This window comes from Xiphias gladius, chromosome 23 (assembly GCF_016859285.1).
Source record: "Xiphias gladius isolate SHS-SW01 ecotype Sanya breed wild chromosome 23, ASM1685928v1, whole genome shotgun sequence".
Classification (NCBI taxonomy): Eukaryota; Metazoa; Chordata; class Actinopteri; order Istiophoriformes; family Xiphiidae; genus Xiphias; species Xiphias gladius.
The window spans coordinates 19099373-19123500 of NC_053422.1; the positions used below are offsets into that span (position 1 = coordinate 19099373).

At 41.4% G+C, this 24128-nt stretch overlaps 3 protein-coding genes across 4 annotated transcripts; 2 read left to right on the forward strand and 1 right to left on the reverse strand.

Annotated features, from left to right (window-relative positions):
* Positions 1-4142: 4142 nt before the first annotated feature.
* Positions 4143-9792, reverse strand: trim105 (tripartite motif containing 105). The gene is made up of 7 exons (XM_040120800.1): positions 9669-9792; positions 8780-9121; positions 6572-6667; positions 5721-5954; positions 5515-5528; positions 5231-5346; positions 4143-4972 (listed from the first exon to the last, which is right to left on the reverse strand). Exons 2-7 carry the CDS (start codon positions 9092-9094, stop codon positions 4413-4415), a joined length of 1335 nt encoding a protein of 444 aa, XP_039976734.1. The 5' UTR covers positions 9095-9121; positions 9669-9792; the 3' UTR covers positions 4143-4412.
* A 3401-nt stretch (positions 9793-13193) lies between these two features.
* npy7r (neuropeptide Y receptor Y7) lies at positions 13194-16951 on the forward strand. Its single transcript, XM_040120324.1, has 2 exons — positions 13194-13231; positions 15799-16951. The coding sequence occupies exon 2, from the start codon at positions 15836-15838 to the stop codon at positions 16949-16951; it is 1116 nt and encodes a 371-aa protein (XP_039976258.1). The 5' UTR covers positions 13194-13231; positions 15799-15835.
* Positions 16952-18809: 1858 nt separating this feature from the next.
* prelid1a (PRELI domain containing 1a) lies at positions 18810-23846 on the forward strand. Of its 2 annotated transcripts, none has more exons than XM_040119001.1 (6): positions 18810-18963; positions 19622-19741; positions 21171-21396; positions 21491-21604; positions 21919-21997; positions 22845-23846. In XM_040119001.1, the coding sequence occupies exons 2-6, from the start codon at positions 19650-19652 to the stop codon at positions 22964-22966; spliced, it is 633 nt and encodes a 210-aa protein (XP_039974935.1). In that variant the 5' UTR covers positions 18810-18963; positions 19622-19649; the 3' UTR covers positions 22967-23846. The 2 variants fall into 2 exon arrangements, with proteins under 2 accessions (XP_039974935.1, XP_039974937.1); XM_040119003.1 differs by lacking the exon at positions 18810-18963 and adding an exon at positions 19024-19258.
* Positions 23847-24128: the final 282 nt, after the last annotated feature.

Below are 24128 nucleotides of genomic sequence, written 5' to 3' on the forward strand. Positions count from 1 at the left end.
TTTCACTAACAACTGGAAAACTTTGGAGGTGTTCTAAAACTTTTGACCAGTACTGTAGAATAATAAAGGATAATACAAAGTGCAATGCGGACTCTATAAACTCAGTGATGTGGAAATTTATGATGCTTTATAAGAGCTATGAAATTTCCATTTGGCTTTCGAATGCTTCCTGACATCCAACTGGCTCAGCAGGTTGTCCTAATACCATCAGAAAGTCTTCTACCACCACTACAGGAATACGGCCGTGTCACCACAGGAAGCAAACAAATACCACAGACAGAGCAAAGACACACAGCTTCTGGGGGAATATTAGAAGAATATTACGTTTAGTAGGCTGTCTTTAATCTGCAAATAATGTATGTAGTCTCTAATTCTTCTAACACCGTTCTGTCAATGTAATTTCATCTGCTCAGGTCAAATGCCGTTGCCATTAGGTAGAAAAGTTATCTTTTGTGCTTATGAACACAAATTCATCTAGATGTTCAACAAGCTGAGAAGAGGTGCGCTAGGAGCAGCTCTCTAAGAGTCTGTAAGTGTTCTTGCAAAGGGTCAGATGCAGAAATACCTCCAAACTAAAACTAAACTGAAACTAAACCGTGCAGAGTTCTTCCAGCCTCGTCCATGTCCTGTTCACGACCTCGGCCCCGATGTCCATCCTCCTCAGGGAGTCCTCAGAGTGTGAAAGAAAATCATGTACTAAGAGCCCAACATGCCCACGGTGAGCTGCTATCAGCCCTGTTTTATTTTACAGAGGGGGAATTTTTGAAAATTGAAAACTCATGTACCATATACACTCAGAAATGAGAAGTCAAAGAGGGTACAAGGTGTGTGCACTTGGGTGATCGCACACACACACACACACACACACACACACACACAGAAAGAAATTTGGGAGCAGGTGTGTTTCTCATTCATTAACTTTCTGAAGTATCTGGTGCTTTGACCAGACCTCCATTCAGACCTGTGGTGGAGCCACAGAAGAACCAGCATGCCCCAGTATAATCAATCCCAGACAGCTCTCCCAGCACCAGGAGTTTGCTGTGAAATCAATAGCACGCTGTATCTCCACTTTCGAAATCCATTAAAGCAATAACAGCACTGACTGACTCCACATTCCTTCCTAACTGTGCCCTCAGAACTGCTGAAAACCCGTCCGCCCATCAAGCAGCAGCTGTTTTTAAGACATATGAGAAAAAATGTTTTTTCTCAGTATGATCATGTTATTTTTCTCAGTGACTTCTGAGCTATGAAGAACCTAACATCAGGAGTTTGTAAAATAACAGGGAGTCAAAGGATCATTTTGTGTTATTGTGGGCACATGTTTCCCCCCAAATCCCTTACGGCAATCCACCTCTCTGACCTTAAAACACAATGTTGTGATTGAGTGGTTGTAATTAAAATGTTCCTCTGGTTTCAGGCCCACAGCGCCCTCGTCTTCAGAGGAAAAAATAAACACCCTAAATGGCGCTGATAGTCTAACAAAGCTTTGTCCGGAGAGTTAGCAAAATCTCATTATGAATATAAAACAGATAATGTCATAAACGCATGAAAACACTTGAGTGGCCAATATAATAATAAATTGCACACATAAGCATTCAGACAACAGTGATAACAAACAATAGCCTTCATGCTGGATAGCATGATCGCCCCTGTTTGGTCAGATGAAAATGTTTGAGTTTATAATCCTGCTGGCTCCTGAGAGGCAACTGAGGACTCAAGGACCCGTCCTTGAAGGGCCAGCACTCTATCCGGCCCATCCTCAGGTCAGGAAACACATTACAAATCCACGGGTACTATCATCGGAAGGATGTGGAGCATGCATGCAGCCTGCTCACTCTCTCACCGAAGTTCACAAGCACTCTGCCAGTCTACTTTGAAGTAGCCGTCATGCTCAAGAGGGCTTTCTTGTCTTGTTTTGATTGTGGCAGCCAACATTTCTCATCAGTTGTAGGTCATGTTTGCCATGAGTCAACGGTTACGGGAGTCTCCTTGGCTAGAAGAAGGAGCGATACAGAAGCACATTTGCATGCAAATTATTTATCAGCTAAGTAGCCATGAAAATAATGCTTTGAGTGGTATGCAGCTGATCTGCATAATAGACGGCGAACCCTTGCAGCTCAAGGCAAATGGTGCCTCACAATTTCGTTTTAACTTAAACCTGCTTTAATTGATTTGTTTGACCACTTGGGGGCAGCAAAACAAGCAGTAAACACAACATTGATATATTATCATTTCATAAAGTTTATATAACGATTGTATTAGCAAACGGTTGCCTAGTTACACATCGAGTAGATACGAAGAAATACTGACACTTTATTTACAGATTGGTTTCCTCCCACTATTAACTTCATTTGCTTTCAACCAACTCGACCAAGCTGAAGCTTTTGAGAGCGGTGAGAGTGAACTAAAACATCCAAGTTGTGGGACAGAAATCCAAAACAATTAGCTAACAGATGCTAAAGTGCTCGTTAGAGCCAAGGGGTAACTGCGGGGTTGGGAGATAATGCTTTGTGGGTTCACCACTGCAAACAACTACAGTACTTTCATATTACTAGTTAGTCATTTTTTCCATCATTAATATAAAAGTATTGATCAGTGCACCTTTAACTTTTAATGCCTTTCTTGCTGCTACATACCACAAGGTGTGCATTTCATTTTGCTTTTTCATCTCATGACAATAAAAAGTTTAGACAATACATAGTATAATAAAATATCACCTTTTAAGCAGGAAGCACAAATACTTTTTCAGACAGGATGAGGAGATAAATAGCAACAGAAATATTTGGACATAGATGCACTCTTAATTAATAATTTCTTAATATTCAATATTGAGGATCTATTCAATTCAGGAGCTCGAGTTGATTTCAATCTGCATCCATAAGTCAAAGTGAGTGAGTAGTGTGCGATATGCGAGATGTAAATGCACCCATACCCATGCAGCCACAGGAAAAGCATGGGTCCAGCTCTGGTGCAGTTCATTGTGCCACTTTTCCAATCAGCAGAGGAGGCAGCAGCATCCTGCTTCAGCAGGGCCCTGAGGCCTGTCGAGCAGCACAGAGGTATCAGCACTGTTACTGTTTGTCTGACCTCTCACCTGACAGCAGGAAACAGGACGTCAGTGCTTTTGTGTGTTTGTGAAGATAACCGAGAGCCCGCGCATTCTTGCCGTTTAAGTGTCAGAGATGGCTCATGCATTCATTAGTTTCAGTCCAGGTGCAGGAGTCAACAACCCTCCGCTGTCGCTCTTGTTAAATAGCTTTGGATCCCCATCAACCACAGCATTCATAGTTGTGCGTTCTGCTTTGATGATGCTTAATAACATCCTTGATTGTTTCAAGTGAGGTCATGGAAGCGTGCAGTGTCACAGCTGCAGAAAAGATTCAGAGACGATGTTTATTTTACAAAGAAAGTGATTTGGTTTATTATTTGCGTCTGCATTTTTTTTTTTTAATGAATGTTTTGGGTTTTTAAATCAGGAAATGATGGAACATGTAATTGAAATGACGGAACATGTAATTGAAATGACAACAATGTGTAATATACTGCATAGGCTGAATTAATCTAAGAACTACATTTTAGTATTTCCTTCAGGCATAACAGATTAACAATCAACCATTATACCACAGGTTCTAGTTTAGGTACATATAATGTATACAAATGAAAGTGCAAATAATGACAAATGAACAGAAGCTGCTAGAAAGTCAGCTAAAGAACTCAAAGTGCTGTAAAGTTACATCTGTGTAATCAGAAAAAGTCTAAAATAAAAATGAACAGGCAAAACAGTTTCATGTGAGACTAAGGTATAAAGCACGAAGAACCATTTAATCAAACATTAAATCTCAAAGTCAAATTTGATATGATTCCTTCATGCTGATCACACTCAAGGGTGATTTAAAAAAAACTTTTACAAGGGCCCCTACAGACAGTCTGAATTGATGAGAGATAATTAATCAAATTATCATTTAAAAAGTCAACTATCTACATCTCTATCAGATATTTGGTTGAACAGCGTAGAGCCAGTAAGTCCTAAGATATAATTAGACTGAGCTTCACTAAATTGAACCCAAAATGGTTGAATAAAGTGCTTTTTAATGTGTTTCTGCTGATTGCTCCTGCAAACCAAATGAGTCTCCTCAGAATGATTACAGCACAATGGATTTTTTTTAATATGGTTAATATGGCAATTTTCATTACACTGAGGCTTTTAATGTTAATTTCAGATAGAAAACAGAAACATCTGGTGAAAGCGGGAAAATAAGAGAATAATATGAAATTTTCAACTCCTGCAATATGGCACCATAACGCAAACAATAGCAATAATGTGTTTTAAGAGCTGAGCGATAACGGTCTTTGGTCAATAAGTGGATGGACAGCTCTCAGATACTGACAAGCTTCTATTGTTATCAGCCATTTTAGCCAGAGAGAGCGACGGGTGGGTAGTGCAGGAGTTTGATTGGCTGAGGTTCCTGACTGCTACCACTAATGCAAGGGCTGAAGAAGGGGAACACTTTGCCCCTGGGCCCGTTGGTGAATGAGTAGAGCAGAGTCATATCATCGGCGTTGTAGAAGGAAACCCTCCTCTCCTCGCAGTCTAAGAAAACACCGAGCCTCTGAGGGGAAGAGCCGAGCTGCAGCCTCGTCCAGGGCTGGGTGCCAGCTGAGTACTCGCTCCTGTTACGGAGCCGCAGAGTCCAGTAGCCGTTTTCGGGACTCAGCCTGACCCGTGAGTGCCTGTCCACGGCCTCTGAGGCCACGCCCAGGTCCCATTTGGCTTTGGAGCCCACTTCTACCTCCCAGTAGTGTCGGCCTGACCGGAAGCCCTGGGCAGCCAGAATGTTGACACACTGGAGGAAACGCTTGTTGTGTTGCGTATGTGATATCATGCCGTCACATTCGACAGCCACGGTTTTATCCCTGGAGACTCTAATGCTTGGGTGCGCTGTGTCAACATCAAATCTTAATGGGGAAGGACCTTTGGGATGAAACAGATCATTAAATGATAACAGTGATAATATTTTTAGCAAAAGAATTCAACGGAGTATCACATTTAAAATTAAAAATATATCCTATCAGTGTAGCAATGGTGTCATTGCTGTCATTCTGTTACCAATTAATCATCTCTATAAAATACTACAGTTATTTCTCAGTAATTATTCCCATTATTGAGGCAGAACCAGTTTTCAGATGAAACCCTTTTGTGTTTATTGAACCACATCAGAGGGGAAATTACCTGGCTTCAAAGACTTGAACATCTTTCTCCATGTGATGTACTGTAATGGGGCCATGTATTTGTTGCTGAAAGCGTTCATATCAAACTCGGGGGCAATATCCATCTGCACACAAGGTCTGTCGGGAAAAAAAAAAAAAAAAAAAAAGGCAAACATACATTTGGTAAGGGTCATTTATTCTCATTAGGAATGGCGCTAAATGGAGGTAGAAACCAAATAAGTATAGGACTGATGTAAAAATGCCAAAAAAAATTAAATCAGTCATAACACTGTAATGAACACTTACCTTAGCTTTGGGAGCTACAGAAGGAAATGAAAGAATATTCACATTAGAAACTTATTTCAACCTGATGCAAAAGTCACAAGTCAAATTAGACGAAATGCTATTTTTTCTTTAAAGTTCAAATGTGATCTACATATTCATAGCTTGACAACTACTTTGCGACAGACAAACTTTGATTCTCATTTAAACTTTCCTAACTAAGGCCTCACCTCAGTCATTATGATGTTCTCAGTGGCAGTGCTAGCCTGCTGTAGCGCTCTCATATTCTCCTCCAGCTCCCTCACGGCCAGCTTGATGGTCTCCAGGTGGTGCTGGACTTTTTCCAACTCCTCCTCCTCCTCTCTCCTTAGCTTCTCTAGCATACATGTCTCCTCTTCTTGCAGGATCTGGTGGAGAGCTCTGAATTCACCTTTGACACGAGCCTGCAGATCTGCTCCAAATCGCTGAAGGGAGGATTAATTTATGTTGATGGGGACGTAATTTGGTATTTTCTAGGTAGTGCCACATTTTTCATCCCCCAGTTAGAAAATGTAAGGAGTCAGCTAAGATGCCAAGTGGCTCGTTGCATTAAAGCTCTAGATAACTTCTGCCCAATTACACATATCTAGAGCAATACAAACAAGGGGTAATGAAGCTACACTTAGCATCATAGATCTAAGTATCAACAACTACAGAGTGTTTAAGCAAGGATGGATTTAATCATCTCATCACAGCATGCACAACTAAACTCTAGCTCTCAAAATGAGAAGTGCTTGTTTTAATGCAACAGGTGTTTCTCCTAATGCAAATATGGCAGAATCATTATCATGTAAGAATTAGACTGTATAGGCCTAAGGATTGCCCCCTGCATACACAATTAAGTCAGAGGTTAGAAAGGCATTTATGCAGCCAAGCACAAAACCATTATGTTTTACATATCAAAGCAGAAACTGTCTCTTACCACATCCGCAAACACCACTATATATGCACAGTGCCATATTGCAAACAGCCATTAGGGAGGGACATGTACATTCTTATCTGTTAAGTGCTGCCATCCATCGAGTTCCCTAGAGGAGTGTACCTTTATGGTATCCATCTTGTCTTTGTCTCTGCGAATAGTGTTGATGTAGTCCTCCCTCCTCAGGCGATGGCTCTCCAAAGTCTCTTTCAGTTGTTTCTGTAGAACAATATGCAAAACAAATCAGTGTGGGAGAGTGTGCAGAAAATTAAGAAACTTGTAAATAACCTCATAAAAGTACCTAACACTGAATGTCTGGAAAAATTGCCTTGTAATAAATACTACTACCTTAACGGGGACATATGCTTTTTGTGATTTTCTCTCATTTATATGCCTCCGTGATGATGGATAACGGTGTTAAACATAGCCAGAGTTCTAAAGCCTTAGAGGAATGTATGTTAAAATGCGCCCTGCAAGACAAAAGCCTAAATTATAGTCTTCTCTGAAAGCTATATTTCGAATGTTTTTTTCTACTTTCCCGACACTCTGAAAACTGAATGCCTTAGAAGCCCATAAACGGACCTCCATCTGGGCCTCAGCTCCAGGTTCAGCAGCCCTAGCACCGGAAAAAAACCCACGGAGTACAGGCTGCAGGGACTGAAACGCCAGCTATCACAGTGTCCGGAAGAAAGTGTCTCTATTGCTGCCGTCCTTCCACTGCAGCAACATTAGACATCAGTGGATATCACCCACCTCATAGCAGTACAACGCCTCCATTTTTGTCTGGACTTTGCATTTCACCGAGGCCACCGGGTTCAGCAGCCACCACCCGCCAGCTGGCTGGCTAGGATCGTCAGCTATGCTGCTACTGAAGGACGGGCAGTTCCAATATTATGGGGCCAATCTGTCAATTCAGTACCTCAGACTATAATCATATCACTAAAATGTTTTTTCTTTATGGTTTATTATGATAATCCTGCACATACCAAGTTATTTAATTGTTCAACTGTGGTGGTGGTTTTGTGTTTGCTAGCTTGCTGTTGAGTTTGTGTATTTGGAGCTGGCAAGCAGTTCCTGCTCAGTGCTTTGGGAGCTGACCAAACGGCGCAGACTGGGCTAAGGAATCTTAAAGAGACAGGACCGTTTCAGACAGAGCGACGACAGGTGCTTCAGAAATGGACAGTATGACAAAATTAATATGTTTTATGATAATTAAGGCATGTATACATTTTCTAGTAGACCCCTGAAAAAAAATATTAACACCCAAAAATTATCATAATATGGCCCCTTGAAAGTTTTTACCGAGACTGATACTTCCATTGTTTGTGTGTTGAATCAGTACTATAGTACCTCCGGAGGATGCACTTTCTGTGGTGTTTGAACTGCATTGTATTGAAAGGTGTTAATAGTTCAACATTTTAATATATGCTTTTCCACTTTCCTATCATATTGTCATCATCATGAGGTTACCCAACATCCAGTGGAGACTAAAGGAAGTGACTGTGCCTGACTAAGAAATGGTCCGAAACATAAGGTTCCGTAAAAAAACTGCCACTCGCTGTTTTTATACTTCTGTTTTTGCTTGGATTAAACAAACAAGATATAATGTGTTAAATATTGAACTTTGAGGTGCTTGTCAGTGTATTTTATTACCTTTAGTTAGAGCCTGACTAGCTGTTTCCCCCTGTTTCCAGTCTTTATGCTTAGCTAAGATAATCAGCCAATGGCTCTAGCCTTGAGTTTAGTGGACAGTTATGAGAGTGCTATCTATCTTCACATGTAACTCTCTGCACGCAAGGAAATGAGCATATTCCCAAAAATGTCAAACTCTTCCTTTAAAAAATAACCATAAAGTTAAATGACAACCTCCATGACACAGTGTGTAAACGATTAAACATAACAAGAATGACAGGGGTAGGATTTATTGCAGGAATCTGTAATAAATGTAATGTACATATGGTTTTATTAATCTGGCAGTGTATTTTGGTTCCCCTGCTGTGGTTAATCATATACATATATCGCAAGAAATATAAAAGAGAGTGAAGAGTGAACTTTGTCCTATGCAATTCGAGCGAGATATGTTTAGGGTGGAACAAAAGTGAAATAAACACAGATGTGGACTGAAACACAGAGTACAATTGTATTCAACTTTTATAGCTCAAAGGTTACAGAATGCTCTTTTTAAATCGACTGGAGAAAAAAAATATTTGTTTAAGATTGCCTAACCGTTAATAAAACTCTCCAGATGACAAACAACAAAGGCATGGAAGGAAGCCAACTTAATCATTGTTAAACCTGCGGCGGAGGAGAGACTGAAAGCAATGAACTCACCTCTAGGTTCTCGATATAAGTGTCCGAGGTGGTAGCCCGGACCTTCTCCACCATGGCTGCGACTAGGTAGTTGGTTTGAAACTGCCTGCAGCTGAACTCCTTTCGGCACTGCGGGCAGGTTACAGGCCCCTGTGTGCCCCTCCAGTATCTGGAGATGCAGGGTTTGCAGAAGTGATGCATACAGGCCAACATGACAGGCTCCCGGAACAAGTCGCAGCATATGGCGCATGTCAGATCCTCTCTCAGGCTGCCTTTGGCAGATGGAACAACACGAGCAGCAGCAGCAGCAGCAGCAGCAGCAGCAGCAGCAGCCATGGTGACGGGTCCTCTCCTCTGCAGAGTCTGTCCACACCGAGGAAGTGAGAGCAAAAGCATGGAAGAAGAGAGGAAGCACGGGAGATGAACACTCCTTTTCTGGAGACACTTTACAGGGCGACAAAATTTGCTTTGCAGAGCGATAAAAAGTTCACATTCTGAAGCAACCACTTCCTATTGTTCCTCACGTGAGATTTCATTAATCACTGTCTAAATCTGGATTCGGCCGAGCGGGTCCCGCACCACCACTCTGAAATCCACCGCTTGGTGCAAATAACTCTCCACTTGCTCCTTGGTATATGCTAAGCACCAACTTCAAGTGTAAACGAAAGCTAGTTCACGTGGAAACGTTAGAAAACCAGGTGATATAATCACGGGACTCCGTAAGCTAGCTTGTGATTCGTATTGTGAAATCAACGTTTGCTCAGATGTTTTGTTTGCTTTTACACTGCTAGCGTTTAGCTACGCATAGCAGCAAGTAAACAGGCTTTTTCGGCAGCATAAAACAAAACCAAATTAAATATTTGATGTGGTGACTATATTCAACGTTTAGTTATAACTTTAATGATCTTACGTTGTTTATTTTTCGGGGAGAAGCGTCCTAGGCTGCGCTCTGGTCCTCTCGGCTGCTGTTAGGGAACAAGACGTACACTTGTGGTGCGCATGTGCCAACTACAACCCCGCTTATGATTGGCCCATCTGCCTAACAGCAAACAGCTGTATGTGCATTAGGGCGGCCGGTTACTTTTGCTCTTCTCCATCTCACTCGTTCTCTGTTTGGCCTTGTGAATGTGCTGCATTGAACAACAAAAGCTACATTTCCGCACTGTTTGCAGATTTGCAGAACACCCTGAATGGCACCGTGGTTAAGCATTTTGACTTCCTTCATCTTACTACGAGCAGGGCAGCAGCAAGGATTATAAAAAATACTGAGTCCCAATTCCCCAAAACTATGCCCTTTTTCTGTAGGCTAAATTTTATCCTTACATGGTCATATAAATGGTGTTTCAAGGCCATCTCCACAATTATATGTTTCATGGATATAACTCCTGTGGAGAAATACTAAATCTTTTCATTGTAATGTGATTTAAAGGGCCATTCCAACCATTTAGTATTGCACTTCAATAAAGCTGCCGTACTTGCAAGAGACATATATTCAAAAGAAAGGTCAAACTCGAAGCAAGAGAGACAGAGATATCCATGACTTTTAGTCTCAAGTAAAGGTTAAGCCCTCCTAACACTGGATGCTACATTTCCCATTGTACAGCTCAGTAAGGTCTTTTATTAGCTCCTCAGGTGCTCGTGTGGTACAAACACGCCCTGTTTTTAACACAAGCCTTCTGCTACGGTTTTGTCACCTCTAAACCCAAGCCGAGAGAAAGAAGAGAAAAAGTTATTTTTCTCACACTAAAAAAAGCTCCCCCCCAGAGCCAAAGAGGACAATAGGCTATAAAACTGTTTTCACAGTCTGGGTATTATTCTCTATGACAAGTACACTGAAGTCCATGTGTAAAATTGATAAAGTGACCCTGTAATTAAATAACTTTTACTTTATATTCACTATCTATAAATTCAAGTTGTTAAAACCCCCAATTTTACCAGAAAAACTACCAAAGACCTCAGTGTAATCAGTGGTAGCTATGGCCCTGCTTATGAGTCACAGGTATTAAACATACAGTATGTTTAATGGGACTCCTAATTTGACTGTCTCTGGTGCCATATTTTACATCAATATATGGACATACAATTTGATCAGAGACACAGGATCAAGCCTAGACCATTTTTACTTTCCCTAGAGGCACTGACCTTCACTTGGAATAAAAGAAAGGTACACCAGGAGCTATAATTAGAGCATCCCATACAAATGTTTAGCCCAGGAATCAAATTTGCAGACTTCACAGACTGTCTATCTGATCAAATCAATATTTTTAATTTACTGAAGAATTAAGGGCTGTCATCTGCATTAGGCTCCACTTTCCGCTTGTCAAGTTTGACCTCTTTGAGAAACACCAAGAGCAAAAGTAAAATGGAGGAGACATGAATGGGATTTCTCAGTTTGCCTGTCCTCCACTGCCACATTCAATAATTCACGAGGCTCACACGCAGAAAGACATACAGACAGAGAGAGACATGCCCAATGTAGACTGTGCGGCGTGGACACCACAGTCTCTGATCATGTCATCAGAACAGTGGCACCAGGGCTCTCAGAGCAGCTGGACAGAAACAGTGATCAGACCGAGGGCAGTGGACTGTAGATACAAGATCTCCAGCCATATGGAGAGCAGAGCTCACTAATTAGGTTCATGCAGATTGATATGAGCCCAGGAAAATTAATAACGCTGCAAAGTCCTACCTCTAAAACAAGTGGTTAAACAGAGACTGAAAAGAACAAGGATATTTTGTAAAGTCACACTGTAAAAGCTCCCTACAACTTTTCAGAACCTTTTGGAGATAAGCAAGTTTGTGGCAAGGACAGAAATCCTCTATCAGTGATGCATGCAAATCTGAGAGAGCTGTCAACCGAGACTGCTGAGTGACCCAGTGCGTGTGGAGGGTGGGGAGCGGTTCTCATAATTCAAAGAATAAATTGAGGTGGAGAGGCAGCCTACCTCAATCAATAAGGGTAAGCTCTGTTTCTGAGTCAATCGGTGCAATAATTATTGCATCGTCAAATAAAATCCCACCAAGAAGATTCAAGGATCTCATACAATGTTGCATACTGAATGATAAATATGAGCTGGAACGTGGAAGGCAACTCTTAACAGCCCCAGGGAAATGCAGAAACAAGGCTCAAGGTACACACGACCTCCTGTTCTGTTATCAAATTCACAAGAGATGCGTGTAGAGGGTGGCAATGGTTTTTTGAGAGAGGCTAAAGCTCCTTTGTTTATGTCAAATTTCAAGTGACAGTGTGTTTCAGGTCCTTCTCTAAATCATGTGGGTGCTACAGGTCTGATAAGCTGAACTCATTTCAAACCGCTTCACACAAGTACATGTAAAGTCTTATTGTTTCCATATTTTTCAACACTTCCAATCCCCTTTCTTTCAAGGTGAATCTTGCTTAAACCTAAAGGTGTGTTGACTATACCCAGTAGTAAGTTTTATTTTACTTTGAACTTTCTACTGGAGATGCCCTGTACTGCACTTTGCAGACCTACATCTTTATCAACATGAAAAAAATCAGCCTTGAGAAATGTCCTGAAGTCTACTGTCTCTTCACAAACCACTCCAAGCTTTGTATGTAGGAAAATGGCCCCAGGCACCCTGCCGTATAACCTCCTTCATTTGAGCTCCGAAAGAATTGAAATCCTTCAGGTAAATTACACACACTGAATACTAAAATATTGATTGAAATTGGCAAACACACCCTATTCAGATGCACTAGATTTCAGTAGCTGCCCCCCCCCCCCATCATCTGGCACCCAAAACTGCCTTTGCGTGTGCGTCTACAGCTCCAACTAAAAGTAACAATGCATTCAGCAAGAGCTTTAATCTATTTTAGGAAGTCATGGGAGCTCACAGAAATGAGCTTGTGACAGATTTGTGTGTTCATTGTCTTCACAGGGCATCAACTAAATCTGACAGTGGTTTCGTGCCGTTAACTAACAATGGCTTGTTGCACAACAATATGAAATTGTGCCACATTTAGCGCAGAAATATACGACCGTGACGTGGAGCCTCAAATACAGCAATATACGAGGATTTGTTTTACAGCCCATATTTGTTCCAAAGTTCATTCAGATCTGCTCACGTGAATGAAAGGGACAATAGCAGGCTTGAAGTAATAAAGTGAAAAGCCTCGCTGGGAACAAAGCGAATAATAAATGCAGATAAAACTACACATTTTTCAGTTACTTTTTCTTTTCTGAGCGACGCAGTGGAAATGAAATAACGCAGGTGCCCCTCTTTAAAATGTGACCTGCGGAGCGCAACTCCTGCGCAGATCTCCCGGCGACGGTCGCCGGCGCTGCGGTGGCCGCTCGCCCTGAGTCCTGTCGACCTGCCTCAGGAACGCACAGCCGAGCCACAAGATGCGCACTAGACGTTACAGCTTGGGAGGAGCTTCGGGATTTTCCCCCTTATTTCACGCCACTCTCGAGTGAAGACTCGTTTGCAAAAGGAGATATAGGGGGGAAGGTGAGTCCATTAATGTGTAGATAGCGTTCATTTAGACTTTAAATGGATATTGCGAGGCTAGTTTACTGACAGAAATTGTCTACCTGAGGTGTAAGGTATCCATTTCTCTGTTCTTTTGTGACAGCGTAGCCTGTAGTTAGTGAAACTACTATACGTGCGTAATTTGGATACGAGAGAAACCGTTGAAAGGGAGGATGAACAAGTGCCTAAATTGCATACCACAGGAGACTATTTGTGTTATTTGTGCACCTGTAGTGGGTTGAATAAGCTCCGAGGGCTCACTTGGAGATATCTGAATGCGCACTATTCAGCAAGTTAAACAAGCGGCGACAAAAGTACGCACGAACGAAGCATCAATGCGCATTTGATTGGGAATGAGGTGTCTCATCATAATTTGGTGGCGGTGCATCGAGTTGCGTTGTGGCTTTTTTTGCTCCAGCAGGTGTATGGTAACACGTTCCTCGGTGGCACAAGCCACGAGCCTCAAGTCCAGGATTAGACATCGCTGATCAGAAACGGGTGCTCTGACAAATTATCGACGCCTTGGAAAGTGCTCGTCGCCCGCAGCCTGCCTGATAAATCTCTACTGCGTGCCCCTGTGTGGCTGTTTGCTCTGGCGACAGAGGGTTCAGGCGGGCTGTACATGCTCTTTGGTGTATGGGCAGAGCATCACTGTAGTTGTCATGACCACGTTTTCATGGGGTCCTGAGTTATTCTGCAAGTCATTTCACGCTCCTGGCGTGTGTTCTGTGCGGTGTATCCTTCTTCTACTTTCCTCTGCTTTAGGCCTCGACCTGCACATTTTATAGTGTTTACTTAAATCTCGAGAAACCCAAAGCCCGTATGCGTGGCTTTAAATTCTGGGAAATGCACACCAGCTTAGTCACAAATCACACATACATATACACACTTGAGGTCATTTGCAGATAGGACAATAGCCCATCATTCATGCTGCATATAGATAAAATGACAATAAAGCAACACAACAATGCCACAAAATATAATTTACTGCGTATTTTTCTGTATGGATAACTTTAATTGTTAATAAAATAATGAAAAAGCAATGATATGAGTAAACTATAATCTGTTCAATTGCCTCTCACTAAACGGTCTCCTGTTTGTCTCAGTAGGTTCATGAAGAAAATGTCAGGAATTAAATGTTGGCCATAAAAAAGTGCAAAGGTGATTCAGGCCTGTAAGTGCACAAAAAAGCTACAAGTGTTTTTAACACTTAAAATGAAATCCTTTAAAAACTGAGTAGTCTGGTTTGGTTGAAAGCAACTTAATGAGTCTAATGTCACTTAATGTAATTAGCATCGTCGGCTTAATGAGAAGATAAATACAATAGAAATACAAGATAAATAACTACAGAAAGAAAAGACAGGTTTTTTTTTAATGAAATACAGTTGTGTAACATGGACCAGCACTAGTCTGTCTGTCAGAAATTGGGCTTAGCACACAATATTCCCTTTATGAGATGCAGACTGCGTATGAAAGCAGTCTGCAGCTCTAATGATGTAGCTTTGAACTGGCTGACTCCTCCTGATCACATTGCTTCCTCCATGTTTTCCTTTAGCCTTTATAATGGCACAGGTGTTTGTTGTTCCTTGGAAACACTGTATGCTATACCCAAATGAATACCTGTACCTAGGCCATGGGCAAAGTAATTTATAATATGAATAGCTCGAGGTAGAAATATAACCTGTTTTTTGGGAGGGTTTGGAACAAGTGTGTACAAAGAGAGCTGATTTTCTATTATCATCTCACGGTGATGCATGTTTCATTTCCTTAGCTTTTCAGAACATCAAATGCAATCTTGGGCAATTGTTCTAATAATTAGGCTGCATGGACTGGAGAACTCTCTTATCTTCTAAAGTGCACTGTCTCATTACTCTTAAGTTAAATCAGTTCATTCAGTGCTGATGAGGAAAAAAGACCCAGAAAAAAGACCCTAAAAATAAATGACATGGCTTTAAGTACAATGCTAATAATGCCAATTTTTCTAGCTAAACATGTTGACAGGATTGTCTACAGTTTATTTCTTTGAGCATCAGAGGGTATTGTACAGTATAAAAGAGAAGGTCTTACACTAAATAAGCACATTGGGGGGGAGGGGGTCAACATTCAAAGAGACCCAGGGTTCAAAATTCCCATCAATGCTACGTCTGGCTAAGTCAGGGCTGTGAGCAAACACAACTGGCAGTATTTGTCAAAGGGAAGCCAGTGAGGGATTATTTCCTCTTAATTGCACTAATGACTCCTAATGGATGGTTTGGATACATATGTAGATGTGGGTTGGTAGACAAGCACATGTTTTACCCTCGCGGTGAACACAAACCACTGGTGACACCATGTGTATCGCACAGTGGAGCTGGCAGTGACAAGAAATGCAGCTCAGGGGGGTTGGAAATTCCACATTGGTGAGAAAAAGGTGAAAATAAATAAACACCTGAAGCGTTAGTATTTTTCACAATGACTACCTTTGTCATTTTCTTTTCATAGCTTGTATGAATAATATTCTCTCCGGCCTGTCTCAAACAATGATTTTATGTGTTTTCTCTCCTCAGGTGTCTGCACAGCCACGATCTGGCATCTTCTGATAAAATGAGCCCACCAGACACATCCAACAGCACAGAAGAAGGGGAGGCTGGTGGAACCGATCCCTCGATTCTATTTAATGACAGCATGGGTTTATATCCACCTGGTTTCCACACTGACATCACCAAGCACCTTGGAGTCCAGATCACCCTGATAACAGCTTACTCCCTAATCATTCTGCTGGGGCTGCTGGGAAATGCTCTCGTCATCTACATGATTATTCGCTACAGAAACATGCGAACAGTGACCAACTTCTTCATAGCTAACCTGGCCCTGGCAGACCTCCTGGTGGACACGCTCTGTTTGCCCTTCACTCTGGTCTACACTCTGTTAGATGAGTGGAAGTTTGGGGCCGTGTTGTGCCACATGGTGCCGTTTGCCCAGGCCCTGAGTGTACATGTGTCCATCTTTACCATGACCGTCATCGCTCTGGAGCGGTACCGCTGCATCGTCTTCCACCTTGGTCAGCGCCTCACGTGGCACTCCAGCTTCCTCATCATGGCATTCACCTGGACTATGTCTGCTGTCCTGGCAGCACCCCTGGCCATCTTCAGAGAGTACCGCAATGAAGAGATACTTTCCATAAACCTGCGTATTGCCGTCTGCTCTGAGAAGTGGCCCTATGGGACCAGCAGGGACGGAGTCATCTACAGTCTCTCAATGCTGCTCCTACAGTACATTATTCCTTTGGCCATTATTAGCTATGCCTACATCTGCATCTGGGTCAAACTGAAGAATCATGTCAGCCCATCCAGCCGCAACGACAGCATCAACCGCCGCAAAAAGACCACCAAGATGTTGGCGCTAGTGGTGGTGGTGTTTGCTATCTGCTGGCTGCCGTTCCACGTGTTTCAGCTGGCCAGTGATCTCGACCTGGTGCTTAGGTTTAAGGAGTACAAACTGATATACACAGTGTTCCATATCGTGGCTATGTGTTCGACTTTTACCAACCCCCTCCTGTATGGGTGGATGAATAAAAACTACCGGAATGGCTTCCTTATGGTCTTCCGTTGCGAGGATAAGCCCGATTCGTTCCACCCTGAGGGCTCGTTCAGGACACGCTCAATAAGAGGGCTGACTCTGAATGGTCGTAATGGTGGACACCCTCCCACTGCTGTATGAGATTAACAGAATTAAAAAAGCTTGTATAATATGATTGAACACGCTGAATGCACCTCTGATTTGTGGTGCTTGTGGTTCAAAAGTAGCCTTTTGACTTGAATGGTCTGATCTTGAGTATCAAAGCTTTGCCTGTAAATTGCTTTATGTAAGGCTCTTCTTTCCTTTGTGATTGGTACTAGTGAAAATACATTTGTCCAACCTATTCAAAAATGTGTTGAAGATGTTTACTGAGGTGTTAAGTAACTTGGTACAATGTATAATGTGTTTCCTGTAAATGCAGAGCTCTTGTTGGTAAGTAACGTCCAATTAGTTATGCATTCCACTGCATACACTGCCTATCTGGGGCTATTATTGTGTTCATACTTACTGAAGGGAAGATGGTGATTATTGCGATTGTGAGAACAAGTTTAATTTTTCATTTGTTGGCTGTTCAAAATAGTTGATGATTTTCAGTTGATTCATCCAAATGCTGCATTTTGGATGAATTACAGAGTTACAATCTGTCCTCGCCCAAGGAATCCAGAGGAGGCTACTGCTGATTTTCTGTCCAACCAGGAAGTTAATTGTCTCTGTTCCTGATCAGATGGACTGGCAGGACTCTGTATCCAAAGGAATGGGATTGAAAAACCCCTGAACTGTGTGTGAAGGGAGAGCAGCAAGTTCTTGCTATCTTCATCATAGAACGGGGGTCAGCTGCTTTGATGACACGTAAAAAAAAAAAGGGGGATCTGGAAGAAGTCATAACAAGCAGTTCTATATTCATTACACTTAGTTGATAAAGTGTTCTTTCTTGGTGGTCTTGTAATAAGGGAAACATGAACACTAATCAGCGACATTGCTTCTGGGCACAAATATTGAGCCCCTACTCCCAGAGTTAATTTGACATCCAGGACAAATGATGCTTTGTGCCTCCGTGTCAAAGAGACATTGGCTTCAATGAGTAGACTGAAGCAATGTAAATGAAATGTGAAAATCATGGCATATTACAAAATGCACCGAAGAACTGACGCCATATGTAGACTCCTTTAAATTATGGGGGTACTTAGTGCATGTACTGTGGTTCATGTACCCTGCATACCTAGGGTAATACAGGAAAAATAAACTTCAGCTCTCTGAACCTGACAGCTGGAAAATCCATCTATAGATGGGAAGTCAGTTTAAATAGAGGGAATATAGAAGCAATCAAAGCATTTTTTTTTTCCTACACATAAACCCTCAGGCTTGATTCAATGGGTCTAAATAACAACCAATAAAGCATTCAATGAACAAGCAGACAAATGTGGCCTATGTGCTGTGTGATTCATTTTACAGCAGAGAAAATATCTATATCACTGGTTCTTCTTGACACCCACATTACTGATTACATGGCTTATCCTATATTCCTTTATGTGCTGTAGATTATTATAGAGAGTCTAAGCCTTTATAAAGACTACCAGTAGACAAACAGTAATCTTAGACCCATGGCATTAGACCGAAGATTTTGCTACAGACTTGAGATGTTTTCAGGGTTGATCGTAGCTATGCAGAATGAATTATACAACTGTCCTCCACAATAGTGTGCTTAAGGAGATGTAGATACAAAAATAGCAATACAAGCCGGTCTTAACCATAATTATGTTATCATTATTTTTGTTTGTCTGTTTTTTTTTTTTTTTTTACCTTTGAGTTGAAGAGAAATTTTAGGTTTCCTAGGTGGGGCACTTTTCATGGAGCCTCACAGATGAAACTTTCATATGTTTTGGCAATATTACACGACATTTCACCCCCCCCCCCAAAAAAACAAAAAACCTTATCAAACCTCACTCTGTAGATAACAGGTACCCCTGAACGCCGTGCGGCATTTTGTACGGTCACCCGGTGCCCTCTAGTGTTCGGAGCGAGCCTCACAGCCGCTCCACCCACCGGATATGTCGTGACGCCTGACCTTCCCTCTGATCGCAGTCACGGCTGATATGATCCGGACAGCAGTGTAAAATGCCAATAGTTATCTTTTGAATGTTGTCGCCATAAAGGTAACCGTTTTCGCCTCCTAAATCAATTTGCTCGTTGAATGCCGGTCAGAGAATTTTTTTTTTTTTTTTTTTGCGTCCGAGCGTGCCATTCATTCACGTGGGTTTTTTGCCTTCGGGCTAGGCTAGCTCGTGCTAACGAGGAAGCTAGGCAGTGCGGACGTGACAAATGGTGACAGTAACGTTATATCTGGTGTTACCCACTCGTTGTTTAAATGTCCGCCGGTCCTTGCTCGTTAGGCTACCGGCAGAGGCGGTTGTCAGTCAAACCGAGGACGCTCGGTGAGGTATTCATGGGGTAATGAAGGATTTCTACGTATGAATTTAACTGACAGCTGTCGTGGCGTTTAGCGGAAAAGTTCGCGAAAATGTGTGTCTCTGTCAAAGGCTGTTACTTATCTTAGGTGTATCTGCACATCTAAACAAACCTAAATCCTATAATGTAGTCACGGTGTCATGGTCCTTTTTTTTGTTGTTGTTGTTGTTGACACATTTGACTACAAAAACTTGGATTTCCTCATTCGTACAAACTGCTGTTGAGCAAACCTTGGATTCAGTGTGTTCACCGCCCGCTTCACGGTTGTTCTCGTGGGCCCTCTGAAAAAAAAGCTGCATAAACGAAGCCGACTAACACGTTTTGTTTGTCCTGTGTCTGCACAAGGTAATGCCAGAGTAAACCGAGGGGAACAATGGTGAAATACTTCTGCTGCGCAGGTTTACTCAAAAGCACCTGGGACCAAGTCTGTATTGCCTTCTGGCAGCGGTATCCCAACCCCTACAGGTGAGCGCGACGAGGGCAGTGGGGGGTCTTGATAGTCCTGTAACCTCTGATCACAGCTGAACGTCTGCGTTCAAATTCCACTGTGTAAATACTTGTGATTATGACTTGTATACTAACAAGGATAAGCAGTCGTGGAAAGCCGCAAAATACCTTACTCAAGCAGTGTACTTTGTTTATTTCCATTTTATTCCATAGCATCGATAATACCACTATATTTCAGATTCAAATATTGTGCTTTTTATTACATGACATGTATTTGCCAGCTGATTAATTTGAAGGTTACAGTTTTACATACAAATCATGTTAACTGATGTGATGTTACACTGTCACAGACAAAACTATCCAACAGTATATAATGTAGTTAAAATTTGGTTCATCTCAGCCAGCGAAAGCATTAAAATGCTGCTTTCATCTTAATGAACGAGTAATAATAATACAATAACTCTGACAGGGTCATTCTGCCACCTAATGAGCACTTTTACTTTTCATATTCTAACTACATTATATGCTGATAAGTAAATTAATGGACACAGGACTTTTACCTGTAATTGAGCGCTTTTATAGTGTGGCATTGCTACTTTTACTCAGAAAGAGATCTCAGTACTTCTTCCACCGTTAAATTTAAGTTGGGTATTTCTCCAGACAGCACTGATGTGGTTGACATCATACAGCACAGCGGCCGAAATAATCACTTGATTGGTAAATCGACAACAGTTTAAATACAAATCCATTGTTTATGTCTTTTTGTAAGCAAAAACGCAGCAAATTCACTGGTCCCAGCTCCTCAGCCATGAATAGTTGCTAACTTTCTTAGTGATACGATAGTTAAGTAGATATGTGATAGTATCTTTGGGTTTTGGAAAATTGGTTGGACAAAAGAAGCAATTTGAGTCAAGTCAACGTGCGCTTTGGGGAATTCCAATGGGCATTTTCATTATTTACTTACATTTTCTAGGCTAAACTGGTAATTGATTAATCAAGAAAATAATCTACAGAGTAATCAATAATGAAAACAAGTTGTTTAGTTTCAGCCCTAATGAATAGTCAATCAACAGAAAATTTTGGTAACCGATTTATTGTTGTTTAACAAGCTTAAAAAAAAAAAAAAAAAAAATGCTGTTTTCAGCTTCTTAATGTGTAGGATTGCTGCTGTTCTCTCTTTTATGGTATTTCAAAATTAAACATTCTTGAGTTTTTGGATGTGGATTGGACGGGAAAAAAAATCAATTTTAAGACTACTATTTTTGAGGCTTACGGAACATACCATGGGCTTTTCTTTCTATTTCCTGGCATACTGTGGACTACACGATTAACCATTTTATTGGTAAAATAATCAACGTAAGCATTTATAATGGAAAAAATCATTAGTTGCAGCCCTACACAGATGTTTGCATTGTCTTGATCCATAGCCTTTCCTTCATTCCCACAGTAACCATGTTTTGACTGAGGACATCATTTTCCGAGAGGTTACTCCAACCAACTGCCTCATTTCCAGACGTCTGTTGACCAAAACTAGCCGAGCGCCTCGCTGGATGGAGCGTTACCTTCCAAAGCACATGGCCAGCTCAGCGTACATCATTGAGGACTCCATTGTGGACCCTCAGAAAAGGACCATGACCACATTCACATGGAACATCAGCCATGCTCGCCTCATGGTACCTAATGCTCGCTTCTATTTACAGTCAGCTTTGCACAGAGTAATAACATGGCCTCACGTAGCTTTTGTTTGATTTTTTCTCTCTGCCCCAGTCCGTGGAAGAGCGGTGCAAGTACCGAATTAACCCTGAGAATGGCAGCTGGACAGAGATGAAAAGAGAAGCTTGGATCTCCTCCAATGTCTATGGCCTCTCTAGAGGTATTCAGGTCAGTAGAGTAAAGTGGAGCACCACGTTGCGTAACAGCACAGGGATGTGGTGTGGTGCCAATCTGTCATTCTGTAATTGGTAACATGATACACAGTGTTAAGATGCAACAGCCAAGTGCACGAAGCTGTCTGCCAAGACTCAGGTTGCTGAATGAATTATGACATCAGAGTGATTTATTTATTTATTGTTGTCAAGCTCTGAGAGCGTATGTAGGTAAATATGTAACAATAGGAGTAATAGGCCACTGATACATCATTCTCTAAGAGGTACAGTATTTTCTGTCTTGATTGACTGACTGTCTTCACTTTCCAGGAATTTGGGCTCGCAAGGTTCAAGACCAGTGTTACAAAGACCATGAAAGGGTTTGAATACGTGCTGGCCAAAATGCAAGGTATATTGTCATGAAATTACTCATCATATATTTACATTTCACTTTCTGTCTGATGTAGTCAAAACATGTCTACGAGTGGTATCCCAATGGGAGGGGGTGTTACTATTAACACCAATAATTGATGCATTGCATTGCAGTAGTTGCTGGAGTGATGCTATGAAAAAGGACTGATAAAGAAGCACAAGTGCTCTGATGCTAGCTAGGCTGTTAACATTCAGGTTAGCAGTAGTAAAGTACAAGGGGGGCCAATGTTTGACAGGTTGACATGTTGCACATCAGTCAAATCCAAAATATGAAGAAGCCTATCTTGCTCTCGACTTGACTGTAAGTGTAGCATGAGAGCCCTTTGTCTTTTGTGTGTGAGAACTGGTGATTTGGGAAACATCCTCTAAAGAAGGGCCATGGCAGAAAAGGGTGGGAAACAACTGCTCTAGAGGTATAAAATGTGTAAAACAATGTTTTAAAATTGTGGTTAATTTTGGCTGTATCTTTATATTTCCATGTAGGGTTGTAAGTATATCTTAGAACTTTTTCTTAGAAAGTTAACCTAATGGTCACTTTGCTGTAGTGAAGTAATTCCAGAAAAAAACATTAGTTTTTTTGTAAATTGCTAAGAAAGTAAATCTATTCTGTTTTCAGCTAAACCATATAAGAAAGTATATTATTATAATGTTTTAAGTGTATAGATCTGTATCCACCACCGCCTGTATTGTGTTGAAACCTTGGTGACTGACTTTAGGGTCTGTATGAGACAGTTCAGTATTATTAGGGAATGGAACCGGTATTCCTGCGCTACATAAATACGTGGATCAGCCAAATTAAGGTCAATATTTAATTTCTACTGTAGGTGAAACTCCATCAAGAACCTTAGCAGAAACGGCTACGGAGCGGGCAAGAGAGACAGCACTGGCAGCTAAGGAGAAAGCCAAAGACCTCGCCTCACACGCCCAGAAGAAACAATATGTGTGACGAGTTACAAGAATCACTGGTTCTGCAGCCACTGACACTGGGACAGATTTATCTTAACCCCCTCTAATTGTTAAAATCAAGCATCAGGGTGAGACAAATTGATCCCAGTCCAGGGTGGACACCTCTGTGAGGGAGCATCAAAAGAAATGGTGGGTGGACCATAAAAGGCCTGAGCTGGGTTCAAGAGCCTGTTCCTGCCTTCCTGTTCATGTCAAGCTGAATTTATTGTACCTTTTAAAACCAGATCATCTCAGTATTTACCCGAGATAGAGATCTTAGGAAGGAATGGTTGAATATGGCTCTTGGTGCCATAAAATGAGAGCACTTTTCCAACCTTGACACTGTTCCTCAGACCTTTTGCTCAGCCTCTGTACCCATCAGTGTTTGCTTTTTACAGTTCCTTTATGAGTATGTCATGTTTTTTGTAATAGTGTCATATTATTAATAGCTTCTTGTCCAGAAGCTAAGATTAACATGCCGCAGAATATCTGATTAATTCAAATTCTTGTGTGATTTACTTCAGTTGTTGTTCAGTTGCAATCGTGTTATCTTTTAGTTCAGTTCACCCACCCCTTAATCATCCTACCAAGACTGAATGCTTCAGGTTCAAGTTAATTGACTGAAGAAGGGTCCATATTGTTGACAGTCATAGCTTGATTTAAAAAAGAAAAACTCACTTAGCACTCTTGATATTGTGATACAATCTGGTTGCAATGTATATCAGCATCTTCACTTAAATTTAAAATGTGTGTACAAAGGCAAAAATGATACCTTATATTGTACATTCAGCTTAGGTCTGACGATACAACCCATGCAACAATGTGCTCTTACTGTATCAACTAAATATCAGCTTGTCAATAAATGGACAGTTTATTTGTAACCATCATGCCACGATGACTTTTTACAATAAGTAGTGTCTCTGTACAGTTACATCAGTGGTTCCCAACCTGGGGAACGGGACACCCACAAGGAGTTGCAGGACAAATCTGAGGATTCGCTACAGGATTAACAGGATGGGGAAGAAAAGAGCCATTGAGTTTCAAATCAATAGGTCTTGTAATATAAACAAACATAAACAGCACATAAATATAGAAAATATTTATTCACAAAAAAAGATTACACCAAAATGCTACATAATATTTCTGGGCGGAGAGACAGAGGA